This window comes from Lissotriton vulgaris, chromosome 7 (assembly GCF_964263255.1).
Source record: "Lissotriton vulgaris chromosome 7, aLisVul1.2, whole genome shotgun sequence".
In the NCBI taxonomy this organism is placed as follows: domain Eukaryota; kingdom Metazoa; phylum Chordata; class Amphibia; order Caudata; family Salamandridae; genus Lissotriton; species Lissotriton vulgaris.
The window spans coordinates 1641451913-1641467318 of record NC_141695.1 but is presented as its reverse complement, the minus strand read 5'-3'; the positions used below and the strand labels follow the sequence as shown (position 1 = coordinate 1641467318).

At 43.6% G+C, this 15406-nt stretch overlaps 1 protein-coding gene across 1 annotated transcript in view; it reads left to right on the top strand.

Moving 5' to 3' along the window:
- The window catches only part of PREX1 (phosphatidylinositol-3,4,5-trisphosphate dependent Rac exchange factor 1), an 863840-nt gene that overhangs the window by 603164 nt on the left and 245270 nt on the right, over positions 1–15406 (top strand). The window contains exon 15 of the mRNA XM_086932617.1: positions 14606–14681. Within this exon, the coding sequence (XP_086788743.1) occupies positions 14606–14681 (76 nt within the window). The remainder of the gene's footprint in view (positions 1–14605; positions 14682–15406) is intronic.

The window sequence follows — 15406 nt, the reverse complement described above, 5'->3', positions numbered from 1 at the left end:
ACGGAGCTCCCAAAATTCCAAACTAATTGTATTTTTGCTGACCCTCCCTAGATGCACAAAGATTCTTTAATTACGAGACATGATGTTCGTTATCGTTCGGAATTTCATGGGCCACTGTGTTTTTTTTTCTTGATAACTTTGACATATTTCCCCGACTTCTTTAAAAATAAATGTGTTCTGTTTTGGCCCGGCTGGGGGATTCCTGGCTACGAGGAAGAATGTGCAAAAGAAACTGGTGATGCTGTTAAAGTTATCACTCTCAGACTCTGCTCGCATCCTATCTTGTTTTTTCAGTTGTGCAGCCCATGTTTTTACAGCGTCAGCAGTTCGCTTCCAGTGTAACTGTATTTAGCACTTTTTCTTTGATAAGGCTGAGGAGCCCACTTCCTAATGTTGCTGGTTCTCCCCATTATCATTAATTTGCATGAGTGGACACGGTAACAGTTCTCCAAAGCATTTTTCTGTAGCAAACCCTGTGATTTGCAAAATCACAGGGTTTGTAATGCCAACATTGAATTTTGTTATGTAGTAAACCCATTTTGCAATTCACAAACCCCTTTCTGAATCGCAAAAGGGGTTTTACTGCTCTTTCTGTACCACAGTTTAGATGGGGTTTGGAAACAGGTATGTCCTAATGGCGATTATCAATGTTTTTTACCCGTGATTGTGGTCGCAAAGAATTGAAAAGTTACCGACTCCTCAAAGGAGGTGCTAACTTATTAGCCAATGAGATGCTGTCCATGTGGGACAGATACCCCTTTGTCAATCATGTCAGGTGACTTTTTAGGGAACAGACAGTGGGCCAGGGACCACTGCCAGTATTCCCCATTGACCTCCCGAATGGGAATTTGTTTTGTAACACAGCACCATTTCCTTTAAATAATATAAACAGTTTTTAAAGAAAAACAAGTTTCCCATTTGAGAATGCCATCTCCACCCCTTTACTCATAGCCAACCACAGGGGTTCCTACATCCAGACATGCCTAATTAATATTCAGCAGTCAAATCCGTCTGCGACGCTCTGCCAATGGCAATTTTGCGATGCAACCTGTTAGTAAATAGGCCGCATCACAGAATTACAGACTAGTCACACAAAAGTCAGTGCCCGGTTGTACATCAGTTCCCTAATGTCACACAATACAGAGTACTGACATTTTTGCAGCTTATGATTGATTGAGTTCTGCCAGGATGATGGGACTTGGGCCTTTGCAGGTTTAGAATTTGAGATGAGAAAGCGAGTGCTCCAGTGCTTAATTTGTAAAAAAAACAAAAAAAACAAAAAAAAACATAAGTGCCAGGGCCCTCGTTAGGAGGCCACTGCAGCTTGCACCACCTATTGCACCGTCCAGTGCTGCCAATGACTGCAGCAACACAACTGCTAACCCCACACACTTACAGGTGTCACAATTCAGAATATTCCAGACCCCAAAGCTAGAAGAATGGCTTGGGTGGCAGGTATTAGTAATTTGTAATGTATATTTAAATAATAAACCACTCTTGTAGAACTCATCTCTAAATCTGTCAGTCAGCGCCACCATGTCACAGACTGCCATAAATGCTGGTTTTTACAAATAAATGCTGGTGCTGAGCACCGGAAAACACTGGCTCAAATTAAGCACTGGAGTGCTCACTGTTCACTCCGCAGAATGGAGTGAACATCGATACACTGACGTTCATAGTGTATCTATGATGATCCTGAAGGATTTTTCTCACCTTAGAAATACACCTGTCATGGGTAGGAGTAAGAGTGTCTCTAGGGTGTGGATGGGCAGGAAACACACTTGTACTGAATGGGCTGTAGGGGAAGTGGGGCTCCCCTATACTTCAACAAACAAGCATTTGCAATGCAATAGGTCTTGGGTTTACGAGAGTTTGAGCTATTGGCGTTGCATTATGATTTGCAACACCACTTGATCGGCTGAGCTAGAGTTTTTTTATTTTTTTAAATATGCTAATGATGTCACAGGTGATTGATAATGTGATACATTCAGCAAATACATAATTATGGAGAAAACATCCCCAAAACTGCATAATTAAAGTGGCAACAGGCCTCCACACCCCAGGGAGTTAAGTGGCACGTTGCACTCTGTGCATCACTATGTATATAAGGATCATTTTCCAGCTTGCAGGGACAATACCTAGATACTCCTAGATGTAATGTGTGCAGGCTTTGTTGCTTTTCCATCTCACCAATGATGACAAATATGCAGATTCTACCCTTCAAACTCTGCTAGAAAAACTCTTTGAGCTGAGCAGATGTATGGTGTCGGCCACGTTGAGGATGCACTCCACGAGAGGAAGCAGCTCTCTCCATCTACACACAGCAGGTCACCCAGAGTTCCCTAAACTGGTTTGCATAATTGATATGACACCTCAAACCAGCAGGAATTTTGTTTTGATGCATAATATAGACAATGATGTACAAAAACAATTTAATACTTTTCTTAACTTGTTTTTAAAAATGTATATATTTATTATCTTATATGTAAGAGTATGAACTGCTTTTTAACATGTATTTGTCTTTTATGATGCAAATCGAATAAAGACCTCTTGAAGGAAAGCATAATATAGAGCACATTCATTTCTGCGGGTCAACACATTTTACTTCAAACCATGCTGTTTGTCATCTCTAGTAGTAATAACCAAGTATTTAGGATTTTAAAAGGAATGCGAGCCCAATTAGTTAAAGCTAATCAGCAAGATAACATCTCAATAAAATTCGCCATGTAAGCAACTAGCTAGTTTCTCTAACATGGAATCTTTGATGTATTAAGCTGTGTTTTTTCAAGTTAACCTGTGCCAAGTGGATACCATGGAAATTAAACACTCCACTGTATCAATAAAACTTTTTGTGTTTCTATTAGTACACTTAAGAAATTAGGTTCTATTGGACCACATTTATTTAAACTGGCATGACAAATATTTCAAACATATGTGGCTTCTTAGGAAGGGAAAAAGTACCTCCTTTCACTAACCAGCAGGACACCCAATATCCTTCCGAATGATTTAGGGAAACGGAATGGTATAGTCACATTCCGTGGATTTCTACACACTAGTATGTAATTCACATCGATATTTAAATAAAAACAGCAGCTAGAGTCACCAATGTGTAAACAAAAACTAGCACTTAAAGTTAAAAAAAATCTCCAATGAGCAAAGTATCTTATGCATTCTGGGAGTTGTAGTCTTGTTTTGCTTCCATTATACTTACACACCTGAAATCAATGATTTGAAGGTCAAAAGTTCACGAGTGGAGACAGTGTGCACAAGTGCCTGACCTGGAATGAGATGGTCACCTCAGTACCAGTGATCCCTAAGAGTCAGGCCAATTTGTATAAACCCCTCAAATTTTCCTAAAAGTCATTTAGATTAGATCTGGAATACCAGAGACATCTGCCATTCAGGGCGGCCAGGTCCTTGCCAGAATTCCAGGAATAAATCTAAATTGAGTTCAATATCGTTTGTGGGCATTTTAAATTCTACTTTGGATCTAGTCCTAATCTGAGAATAGCAACACCTGTTCACAGCTGATGGAAAACACAAAAGTACAGAGAATACAATCAAAGCTCACAACACCAACAAAACGATTTAGAAGTTACATTTAACATTCCATCTAAGCATTACAATTCCTATCACGGTCCATTAGGTTAATAATGTGTTATATTTATTATCTCTAAAATTATTATCCCCTGTTTATTTGGCGGAGAACAGGGCCACTGGAATTATGCCATTTTGCGGTTGCGGTGTTTTCAGCATAACCAAGGTCCATCAACTGCTGGATTTGCTGCATATTAACAAAAATAAAAAACGTTGTTTCTAGCTCAAAGGTATCGAGTTACTAAAAACGTAACAACATGCGCTGCTGTGCTTTGGAAAGTCCTTAGCAAAGGTTTGACAGATTCCCTTTGTTGCTTAATTATGTATTTGGATATTAAACTGGTACTAATAGGGTGAAACCTTTAACCCGACTGTATCAACCCCTTTAGTGCTGCGAACGCTCAGCGGACGTCGCATGCACTACCTCTGTAGTGCTGCACACGTCCGTTGTACGTCGCGGCCCCGCCCGCTTAATAGAACGTTCTGCACTGGGGCGGAACGTTCGGCGCAGCGGAGGGGTTAACCTGTATAGAAAATAAAGACGCAAAACTATCAGAAAATGCGCCACATTGCACTGCACAAGTTGCCTTTTCTTGGTGCATTATTTGGTGAACTCTGCCACATAATTTGGTACTCTCTGCAGCATAATTCCCGGGGTCCTAGCAGTGCTAATGAAAGAGGGCTTAAATCCCGATCTGCATTATACATCCTCGGCAGTAAGCGCAAACCGAAATCAATCAGTCCATCCTTGAGCATGTCCATACTTTTAATAATGGGAAAAGAGGGGCAGTAGCCCCCATTTATTCTGCTGTAACTTCTATGGCTTGTGTAAACCCGAGTGCCCATATAGCCATGTATTGTTTCTAAACTTGCATTGTAACAACCTGCACCACTCACCATAAATCATTGTAAAATGCAAGAAATCCCCAAATCCCCTTTATTTTATCATCAATGCAGTGCTCCCATACAGTAAAATACTGTACCCAAGTCAACCGAAACAAGAGCTGCCGCATGCGAGAGGCAGTAAACCCGAAGTACACAGGGGCACACCAGTAACACAGGTTCAATAGGCAACCAGACAACCCCTTCCTCAGTCTCTCACACTATATCGAGGGGGTTGGGAGAGTTGGAGGGACAAAGCCGAGATAATATTTAAGAGATCCAGAAGGGTAGGATGAAAGATACACAACTACCTCTTTTATCAGGTCGTCATTGCCTGGGGGGGTGCCACCGCTCCCTGGTCTTCCCCATAGCCTTGCTTGGGCACGCCGTCGTCCCTCACCATGGATTCCAGGTTACCGACCTCCTGCAGCCCGCCAATTCTGTCAGTGGTGATGGGCGGGTTGGGCTGAGCACTGGACACCGAGCTTTTGGGCTCCCTGTGCACCAGCCAGGCATACACCTCTGCGCTGGGGACCTGCAGTCGGTCCAGGGCTCTCAGCTGGCTTAGGAGGCGGTGGGTGGTGGAGTCCAGTAGATGCAGGTGCCATTCAGGTTTGATGTCTAACACTGTGAGTGTTCCCTTTGTCCCTGCGTGCTCACCGGCCCGGATTGCCCCGGCTCCAGATGCGTGCTCCCTTTGTCTGCTGTCCTCCGGATGGGTGCTGACTACCTTTGCTTGCAGGGTCTCTCCCTGGAGTTTAGACAGTGCTCTCTGGTGCTCCGTGCTCGCTCAGCTGTTCTGACTCTGGGCGCTCCTCTGGGACGGTGAATCTATTTCAGGGGAGGTACTACTCTCCCACACGTGACTCACTTCGCAGGTCAAAGTTACTTCCAGCAACTTCCGTCAACACTCGTAAAAGCCATCTGTCGGCGGGATGGGAGGGAGCAGAGGAGACAAAGAACACAACGTGGAAAGAGGGTCTACAGGGGAAGATAGTTTAATGACCTAAATGCACCCTATCCCCTAATCTAACTCGGAAAAACACAAAAGGGGTGCTACTGGTCTGAAAGGGCTGGATAGTGTCTGTTTTCTAATGAGAGAGTGTGTGTATAAACTGATAAGTGTAACAAAGGAAGAGAAAAAAGGAAAAGAAAACCCATCAGCCCACCAATTGGCGGAACTTCATCATCTGGGATTTTTGGATGCAGACTGGTATCCACTGGGTTCCTCACTTACAAGTATTGTGGGGAAACTCTAGTAACGGATCCGCCAGTGATGGAAAGCCAGGCAGCAAATCTGTTATGAGCTGTGGGTGGTGAAAAGTTGCAGTGCTCAAAGATAATGTGCTAATGAAGAGTGATAAAAGAGTGATATTTAAAATTGGCTAGCATGGTGCCTAAGAACAAATTTTATTAAGGCGGTCACCATGATGACAAGGTTAAAAGCAGAGTGAGGATAGTGTTTCAACAAATACTGCTATCCGTTGGTGAATTAACTTATCAGTTTATACACACACTCTCTCATTAGAAAACAGACACTATCCAGCCCTATCAGACCAGTAGCACCCCTTTTGTGTTTTTTAGGGAGCAGAGGAGGCCACGCCCCCAGCCCCGACTGGTACTCACAGATCTTGGCAGAGAGTCTGACACCCCGTCCGCTAGTAAAAGTGTAATGCCGCAAGTAAAAGATACAGTTTTGATGGGCGGTCCCAAAAGAGACAGGGCGGTATCAAGGAGGGACTAAGAAGCCTCATTATAAATCGGAAGCCAGCATTTACCATGTACGATGACACCAGCCAATGAAAAATATGGGCGGGGCTTCCACTCCACTTCTAAAACATATCCTAATACAGCATGCCTCGCAAAGCGAGCAACACATGTGCTGCAATGCTAGGCTTGACCTAAAAAGGGCAAATATGAAAAACACACACAATTACATTCTAATTAGTCAAGCAGGCTTGTTTACACTTCTGCAGGGGGATATTTGCCTTATTTCCTTATTCTTTGAAATCTACTGCACGCAGATATTTACAGTAGTACTCCTGGAGCTATTTGACAGTTACAAACTATTAGAAATGTACTCCAAAAGCAGAAGCATCAGTACAGGAGTAAATGTCGTTCCCGCTTTTTTATTGTGATTTGGGGCACTAGGTGAGGGCAACTTTGTTTTAACAGTAACCGAAGCAAAGATACATTGTGACTTAAGCATATTGAATCATCTGTTAGTTTCATCTAATATTCGCAAGAAACAGACTCAGGTTAGAGAAATATGCCATAGTGAGGCGTTCTGTTAAGGGACATTCTTTAAGGGTAAAATAAAGGGACAGGTCAGGCATATTGAAGATTGGTTCTCAGTCGAGTGCTCCATTGCAGAGTAGCTCATAGGTCAGAGATGTTTATTTGGCGAGGATGTAGATCTACAGTAGGAATTACACCAGCGATACCATGGTATAAATAGGTCATGACTTAAAATGCTTTAAGAGGTTTTTGTGATGTCACATTTGTGCAAACTCATGCAAAGACATGCACTTATAGCACAGAATTCCTGAGATATAGTACAAAATGCAAATATGCAGTAGCGGCCCATCCCCTGCCAAAGAGGCGGTCCGGAGGAGGTAGATGGGGAGGTGGATGGGTTTTCAGGGACAAAAAAAATAATTATAACTTACCTGAACAATGTCACTGTACTGTGCCCTTACGCAATACTTTTGGGCACCAGAACCGGTTGCCAAGGTCAGAAACCTCGGAGTAATGTTCGACGGCAAACTACTATTTCAACATCATGTAAATGCTGTGGTCTCCTCCTCCTTCCATACCTTACGAAATATCAAGAAGTTACTTCCATACCTCCCAGCATCTGCGGGAAAAACTCTCATTACCACCCTCATCTTCTCCAAAATGAATTATTGTAATGCCCTCCTTCTCAATGTCCAAGAAAGGCTCCTGAGTAAACTCCAGTCTGTCCAAAACGCGGCAGCCAGAATTTTACTTGGCATCCCCAAATACAAATCCATCACCGCAGCCATACGTCAATTGCACTGGCTGCGTGTCAGAAGCCAGATTACATTTGACTATCTCTGTATTGCCGATAAAGCCATCCATAACTCAGGTCCTCGGTTTCTAAAAAGTGCTTTTCTCATTTACACCCCCATTAAGCCCCTTCGCTCATCATCCACCTGCCTTCTACCTGTCCCCGCTTCTTAGTTGCCACTGCAAGACTCTGGAACACACTCCCCTCCATACCAAAACCAGCCCTACTCTTATTGTCTTCAGGAAACAATTAAAAACCTGGCTTTTTATTCAATGATTCTTCCTCTTGCGTTCTTCTGTCTGGAATTACAATCCTAAGCGCCGAGACACCCCCAGGGTATTTGCGCGCTATAAAAATCACCCAAACATAAACATAAACACAGGCTCCCAGACTGCACTGGGGCCAATCCTGATGCTGAGGATTGGCCTGTGTGCTGTCAACTAGCGCTCCCTGGCAGACTGGGAGCCTGTACCTGCTCTTTCCAGTCCCAGCGAAGCAGCTGGGGCTGGAGAGAGCTTCAGTGCACATGAGGGTTTAGCCAGCCTGAGGCGACCGGCCAAACCCTCATGAGCAATGTAACAGTGCCTGCCACTCCCCCACCAGCAGTGTCATCCCCCTGGACCCGCCCCCAAGACTCATCAGAGTCGTGGGGCGGGTCCAAGTAGAATAAAATAAAACAATAATAAAACAGGTTTAAAACCCATTTTATTATGATTATATGTGAGTGTGGTGGCAGGGGGGCAGCGCTCCTCCGCCCTAGTGGAGGGGCCGCCGGCTCAAATATGGTGGCAAAGTAAAGTATGTCCTAGATGAGAATGTATAACTCGTGAACATTTTTTGTAATAGTACCAACCATGCAGTGATCACTAATGCCAGATTTTTCAGATGTAGTAATGCCGATGCACCTCAACCGCGCACGTATGTCACACTTTTCACTTTTTTTCCCCCGCATTGGCCCCAAGCTAATGAACACCGCCTGCCCGAGCAGCCACCAATTAAAGACACATTTTTTGCACCATCACCGATCTTAATTTCCCAGCTCTATTAGTAGTTCCCCTATTTCAGCTGCAACTGGCAGCAGCACCTCCTTTGGCACTACTAATAGCAGCATAAGTATTACTACCATAACACTAAAGCAGCCCTCCGATATTCAGTTTGCACTTATTTCAGAATCATCAACCTGTTTGAAGCTGCCGAATACCAAGTGCATGACTTCGTAGCTGCTCCAGGTTGATGTCCATGTAATTCTGCACACATCTTCGTTTGCTAAGTCTCAGTCCCTCTCATCCAGTGTCCTTAGATTTAGGAAGCCTGAGTGTCGGAGAGGGACATAGGAGAGAAGTAATCTGGTGTAGTCCCAGGGTGTAAGAAATTGGGTTACTGGACTGGTTGAGGGGTGAGAACCCCTACTCCAGTAGCAACAACAGTCCTTGTCAGCAGTGAAGTCACAAGCAAACCCTAAATTAACTTGTGGGCAACCCAATGGTAGCTTGGCACAGAGCAGTCAACTTAAATGTGTAAAGTACTTATGCAGCAATTCACACAGTAATAAAGTGAAACACAGCACATGAAAAATTCCACACCAATTTAGACCAATAGAGTGCCAATTAATAAATAATTTAAGACCAAAACCTCTAAAATCAGTAGAACATGAGATATGCAATTTTAAAGATTTAAGTGAAAATAGCGCCAAAAAGCACAAAGACAGCTGTGGTTATATAGTCATCCTAGACCAAAACAAAGTCACAAGTTCAGGTTGACTGCGATGTAGTTCGGGCCAGCTAAAGGGACCCAGTTAGGCCCGTTGAAAAAAGTTGCTTAATTCCAAGTTACCGAGCGTTACGAGATTGCACTTCAAGGATGCTTCGCGCAGCGATGGTTCAGAGGAGCTGCGATCCGAGGTGCTCTGTTGTTGAGGATGCCATAGACTAGGGGCCTGCGATGCAAAGTCCTGTGTCGAAGATGCGTCATGTATCGGCTGGTTGCGGGGTTTAAGGCGCAAATCCTGCACTGTCATCAAGGATGCCGTCGACGAGGGACTTGCGATGAGAAGGCCTGCATCAGGGATGCATTGCGCAGTTCCAGTTGGAGTTTTATGAGGTAATCATCTTGTTGTAAACGTATCTAGGGCCCTAACTAAATATCCCCTATTTGTGCCCTTATGTGGTTATAACAAATCATATCCTTATAAAGGCATCATAATCATATCCATATTTAGTAATAGCCAATGCAGTCCCAATACGGCAAGGCTACTTCCTTAGACTCCTAGAAAGTACAACGAGTTCTTTACACAAACCAAACCTCCAGCAACCTGGGAATTCCCCATGCTTTTGTTTTGATTTGTCCTAGAACTCCTGCGAGTCCTGAAAGAACTGCCAGTTCCTAGTGACGGTTCTTATTGACGTCTTATGTCCAATCTTACGTCAAACACGGCACCTTCCAGGTATAAATATGCCAGCATTTGCCTTAAGCAACACACGGTGGTTTGGAGCAGAGTGGCTATCTACTTATCCAAAGCCCAGCTGATGCGAGTGCCAAAGGAAGCCGTCCCTCCCATTTGACGCACTAAGAGAGACGCTGTCTTTTCTGCTGCCGATAAAATCCAGCTCCAGTGTTTCCAGTAACCCTCGCGGGTTACTGGGAGATCGAGTCCTGAGAACGAGATACAAGACCTCCTTCATTCTAAAACCAAGGTACGGAGCGGATTAGACCCTTAGAGAATTCTTGATTCAGATTCTTGGCAAAACTAACTTAACTTAAACTGCGACTCCCTTACTCCTTCCCACGTACTAGGCTTAGGTTAGATACACCGGGGTAGGCGTATTTAGAAGCACCAGTTGAGTACGTTTAGTCAACTTTTATCATTGTATGTATTGTATATATTTTATCCGTTTTAAGTATCATATGGCTCAGAAACCATATAAATGCTTTTACAGTATTATTTCATAATACTCCTTTTACTGTACGCACTTTACTTTATGACAAGTATTCCAATTGTGGCAATTCACTTCTTTTGCATAAGAAAGAAGACTGCTCAATAAATAACACCTTTTATTGAAAACTCCTGTCTCTCTATTTCTCTGCACTCTGGTGAAACTAAGTATGCACGATTGACTGAGTGAAATAGCTATCTATTGTTTTCACACAACTCTTGAGATATACTCCTTATTCTGGAGGGAGCAAAGTTGTCATGTTTATGCGGTTGTCAGAAGCTAATCCCTTCTTGTCTAATCAGGGAAGTTAACTCCTCCCCGTTCATTCAAGAAAGTTTCTAGTGACCTCTGAGCTAGCTGGCATACCTAATTAAGTCTAACATATTCAGTAGAGACCTAGTCGACGTAAGTCCTACGTCTAAACTGCCGTTTATGTTCCAATGCGCAGAGCCTATTGGGAATATAGGAACTACACTACAATCTGTGCTGTGGTTTTTATGCATCGTGCTGCGTCAGTTCTTCTGGGACCACAGCTGGACTAGCAGAGCAACTTCAGGCCCACTTCCAAGGGTCCACTACTGAGGTGACACCACTTGGGAGGCCTGGATTCACATCTGGCAGAGTCCTGGTCCTGGGTACAAGGTTGTTAGAGCCTGTTCTGTTCCTGAGACTCTTGTCAGGAAGCCAGCCAACTAGCCCTTGGGTTCTTTATTTATAACTGGTGCCCACTTTGAAGTAGGAGAAGGTTCTGGAGGTATCAATCCCCCGGAAGTGTCAGGCATCCCTCTCCTCTGTGCCCTGGCACCGAGCTTGTCTGGATACTAGTGACAGGCCGTCTGTGAGTTTTTCCAGGCAGAGCTTTTGTGTTGTGCAGGGTGGTAGGTGACAGCTCCTCTCTCTCATCAAGTCAGAGATGGGATTTCACTGTCTGGAAGAAATACACAAAGACCAACTGCCATCTAAACCTTGTCATGTGACCCAGTAAACAGATTGCAGGCACAAAATGGTTGAGACAAGAAAATGCAGACTTTCTCAAAGTGGCATTTTCAAATGTTTAACTTTAAATCCGACTTTGCCCTTAAAGAGGGCTTTAAATTTCAATTATTTAGACACAATACTGGACCTGTCTACCTGCTCCCAATTGAAAGTTATCACTTATTAAATCTAATAACCAAACCAAATGTTTGCCTATGGAAGAGGTAGGCCTTGCATTAGTGAAAAACAAATTGAAGAGCTTTTCCCTACCAGAACATGAACAACTTAAAAGTACATGTCCTAGGTTTTAAACACACCGTGCCCTGCCCTCTGAGCTTTTCAGGGCCTATCCTTGGAGCGACGTATTTGTATTAATAAGGGAAGCTTGGACCTGGCAAAATCTTAATTTTGCCAGTTCAAAATGGCAGTTTAAAACTGCACACACAGGTTGCATGAACAGGCCTGAGATGTTTTACAGGGCTGCTCAAGTGGATGGCACAAACACTGCTGCAGGTCCACTAAACGCATTTAATTTACATGCAATGGGTACATGGGGTACCACTTTACTAGGGACTTACAATTACATTAAATGTACAAATTGGGTACAAGCCACTTCTACCATGCTTAGGGGAGAGAGCACAAGCACTTTAGCACTGGTTAGCAGTGTTTAAGTGCACAGAGTCCTAAGGCAACAAAAGCTAGATCAGCAAATAAAGCAGGGGTGAAGGCAAAAAGTGTGAGGGAAGACCACTCTAAGGCTGACTGGTCTAATACAAGGTTTTCTATTACACTGTTAACCCTGGTTAAGGAACGTAAGACAACAGTGGAGCCTAGAAATGAGTTCGATATGATGGACAGTGTGATGGATCTGTGCAGGCAGGCCCAGAGACAAATGCCTCCCAGTGAAATTCCGAGTGCAGTTTAAATGTCTCTGTGTGGCCCATAAGGCACTCTTTGGGAAAGCCCCAGAGTACATTAAGCAACGTCTAAAGAGGTACATTCCCGGGAGGCCATTGCGCTCAGGAACAACCTCCAACCTGTCTCAACCTAGGTTCAAATTAAAGACCAAAGGAGGCAGGGCTTTGTCTGTGCTCCTTCCACAACTGTGGAACGAGCTTCCACCTACCTTGAAAGAGGAATCGCAGCTTCTACCTTTCAGAAAGAAACTGAAAACGTATCTTTTCAGAAAGGCCTTTATGACATCATAGGAGGTGAAACAACTGAGGTTCTAGGGTCATTAGTGTGTTATGTTCTTTCTGGCAAGCGCTTAGAGACCGGCGGTGATAGGCGCTATACAAGTAATCCCTAACATAACATAACATAACATCCCACCACCCAGGGCTACTGTCCCTGCCTGGGTAAGCAAATGAAAGACAAAGTGCCAACAAAATATGAGGGTAGAAAATGGAAGGCAAGTCTTGGGAGCTATAAAGTGACAAGGAACTTATATGTAAGTGAGCTTTGGCTACCCCAATCAAGCAAGACTCTGGCCAAAGACGGGACAACAAGAGCATCTAAAAGAATACTCGCCCCCTAAAATGTTATCCTGAAAGATTTTAGACAGGAAGCGAATCAGACTGTGGTCTGTGATGGAGACATTTGTAAAGTCATGCGCCAACTACCGAAAGGCCTTCTGATATCAGATTGTATGCTATAAAAATGCTATTTAACTCAGACAATGAAACACTGTCTCCTTTATGAGCAGGAATGGAAGGGCATTAACCACAGACTTCAAAAGTGTCCATAGAAAGCCGGTCCCATGAGATTCGGTTCAGGTAGAAAGAGCAGATGCAAAGACAAAAGGAACACTTGATGCATCATTGTAAATGCTACACTGCAGCCATGTGCGATGCCTGGTTCATCTTATCCTCGTCATAAGTCACTGAGACCAAATTTTTAGTGCATGTCCTCTGCCAGGAAAAGATGTGCAAAATATTTGATGACTTTTTGCACATCAACCGCTTTGCGTCATCATTGTGCATTTTGGTGCTGGCAAGTGGGACACCTCGAAAAACCCCAGCAAACCCTACCTTTCCCTGATCTATTTTAGGGAATAACTGAAAGAGGGAGGCTATAGAATGCGCTCTAATCCAACCTTCCCTATAAAATAATTTGAAAGAGCTGCCAATCTTGAACTTTTCTGTGGCCATTGAGGTAAGCAGCCTGTAACTCTTTGTTATCACCATGCTGCTTCCCAGACCCAAATATAAGAGTGATGCAAGCTCCTGAGGGTCGTATCTGAGGAAAGGTAACACTCGCCTATCAGTATGAGAAGAAATACACATCTGGCCCTCTCACCTGCACTTGGACAGTGAGGTTAACACACAGCCTTGTTCCTAATGTTGATGATAAAAATCCATGGCATCATACAAAATCCAACAATACGGAAACAGCAGCTGGGACCCATTGAAAACACCCATGCTGGCACACTGTGTCCTTACTGCCAGAAGCCAAATAACATTACACATCACCCAAAATAATGCCCACCAGCAACCAACCAAATAACACTGGCCACCGGCCAAAAATCATTAGGAATCTTCTAAAAATAAACCAGACAGCTAACATTGTGCACCAAAAAACTAACAAAGCGCCAGCCAATAAACTTCATGTCCCAGCCAACTAATATTAGGGAGCCTTTTGATAATATCAGTCACTGCACTAGGAACGTTGACATATTTGGGTTGCTTTGTAGAAATGCTGATACTGAATTCAGCAGGATGTCGGCCATGGTTGGGTCACTTCAGTGACAAAAAATATCTTGTTGTATGACAACAATAATTCTCTCTTACCGCCTTATGTCCAGCTTACTCAAGGTGAAGCAGTTGCTCCTTGGCATGCTTCAGGTGGTAGATCACCCTGCGCCATTGTTGGTGAGGTTGATATCACAGTCTGATGTTTGTCTGTCTTCATGGACATACCAGTCACACATGCCTTGTGCTTTCATTTGTTGTGTCTTAAGAACCATCATAAATTGTGAGACTGAGTAGATGTGGGTGTGAGGGAAGCGGGTATGCAAGATATTGAGCGCATCTTTGCTCATCATGAATTGAGCTTTTCTGGGAGAGCTATGTTCAGTGGTGGTTCCACCATTCGATTTGATGTAACCCGCGAGCCATGCTTTTCATTTGCTGTGCCCCAATAAAGTGGGAATTACAGGGCTTGTCTAACATTCTCGTTTGCTTTCCAGAGACCGAGACCACCACTTGAAAACGTATAAATCTGTGATCCCGGCCAGTAAACTTGTGGACTGGCTCCTATCCCAGGTATGAAACTCAATACGGTTCCTTAGAGCTGAAAACGCAAATTCAGAAGTCAACCTCTCTCTCTCTCTCTCTCTCTCTCTCTCTCTCTCTCTCTCTCTCTCTCTCTCTCTCTCTCTCTCTCTCTCTCTCTCTCTCTCTCTCTCTCTTTCTCTCTGTATACACATTCATAAGCTATGCTTAGAATTGAAAAAGTACTTTGTTCTCAGTGACACGAGGTTCGCACAGGTGTTAGGTTTCCACCTTTTTCTAAGCATTGAAAGATGTCCGTAGCTTTCACACAAGCCTGAAGCAAGCAATATACCTATACTTGAATCCATAACTTGTTGAATATTACTTGGTAGATTTGGCAATGGTAGAATAAAGGCTCTAAGGAGTGGCTATAACCATAGAAGGAGCAGTCCCTGTAACTAAAATACACCAAATAATGAACTAATAATGTGTTGTTGACCTCTTTTCAACGTATCAATGGTGGTTAATGCCCTATATAGAAATAAATGACTGCTAGTGCCTGGCCCATATTTATGTGCTTTGTTGAAGAATGGCACATTTATTATCAGGGGAAGAGCAATTAACGCCTGCCCGTGTGAGGGCAATAAGGCTCTTATCGCCCATGTGCCTAAATTTGGACAGATATCTGTCTGAATTTAGCTGAATGCAGGTTGTCTAATCCAATCTTGGGAACTCATAAATGCTGCTAGTGGATTGTATTTAGTCCCTTTCAGTCT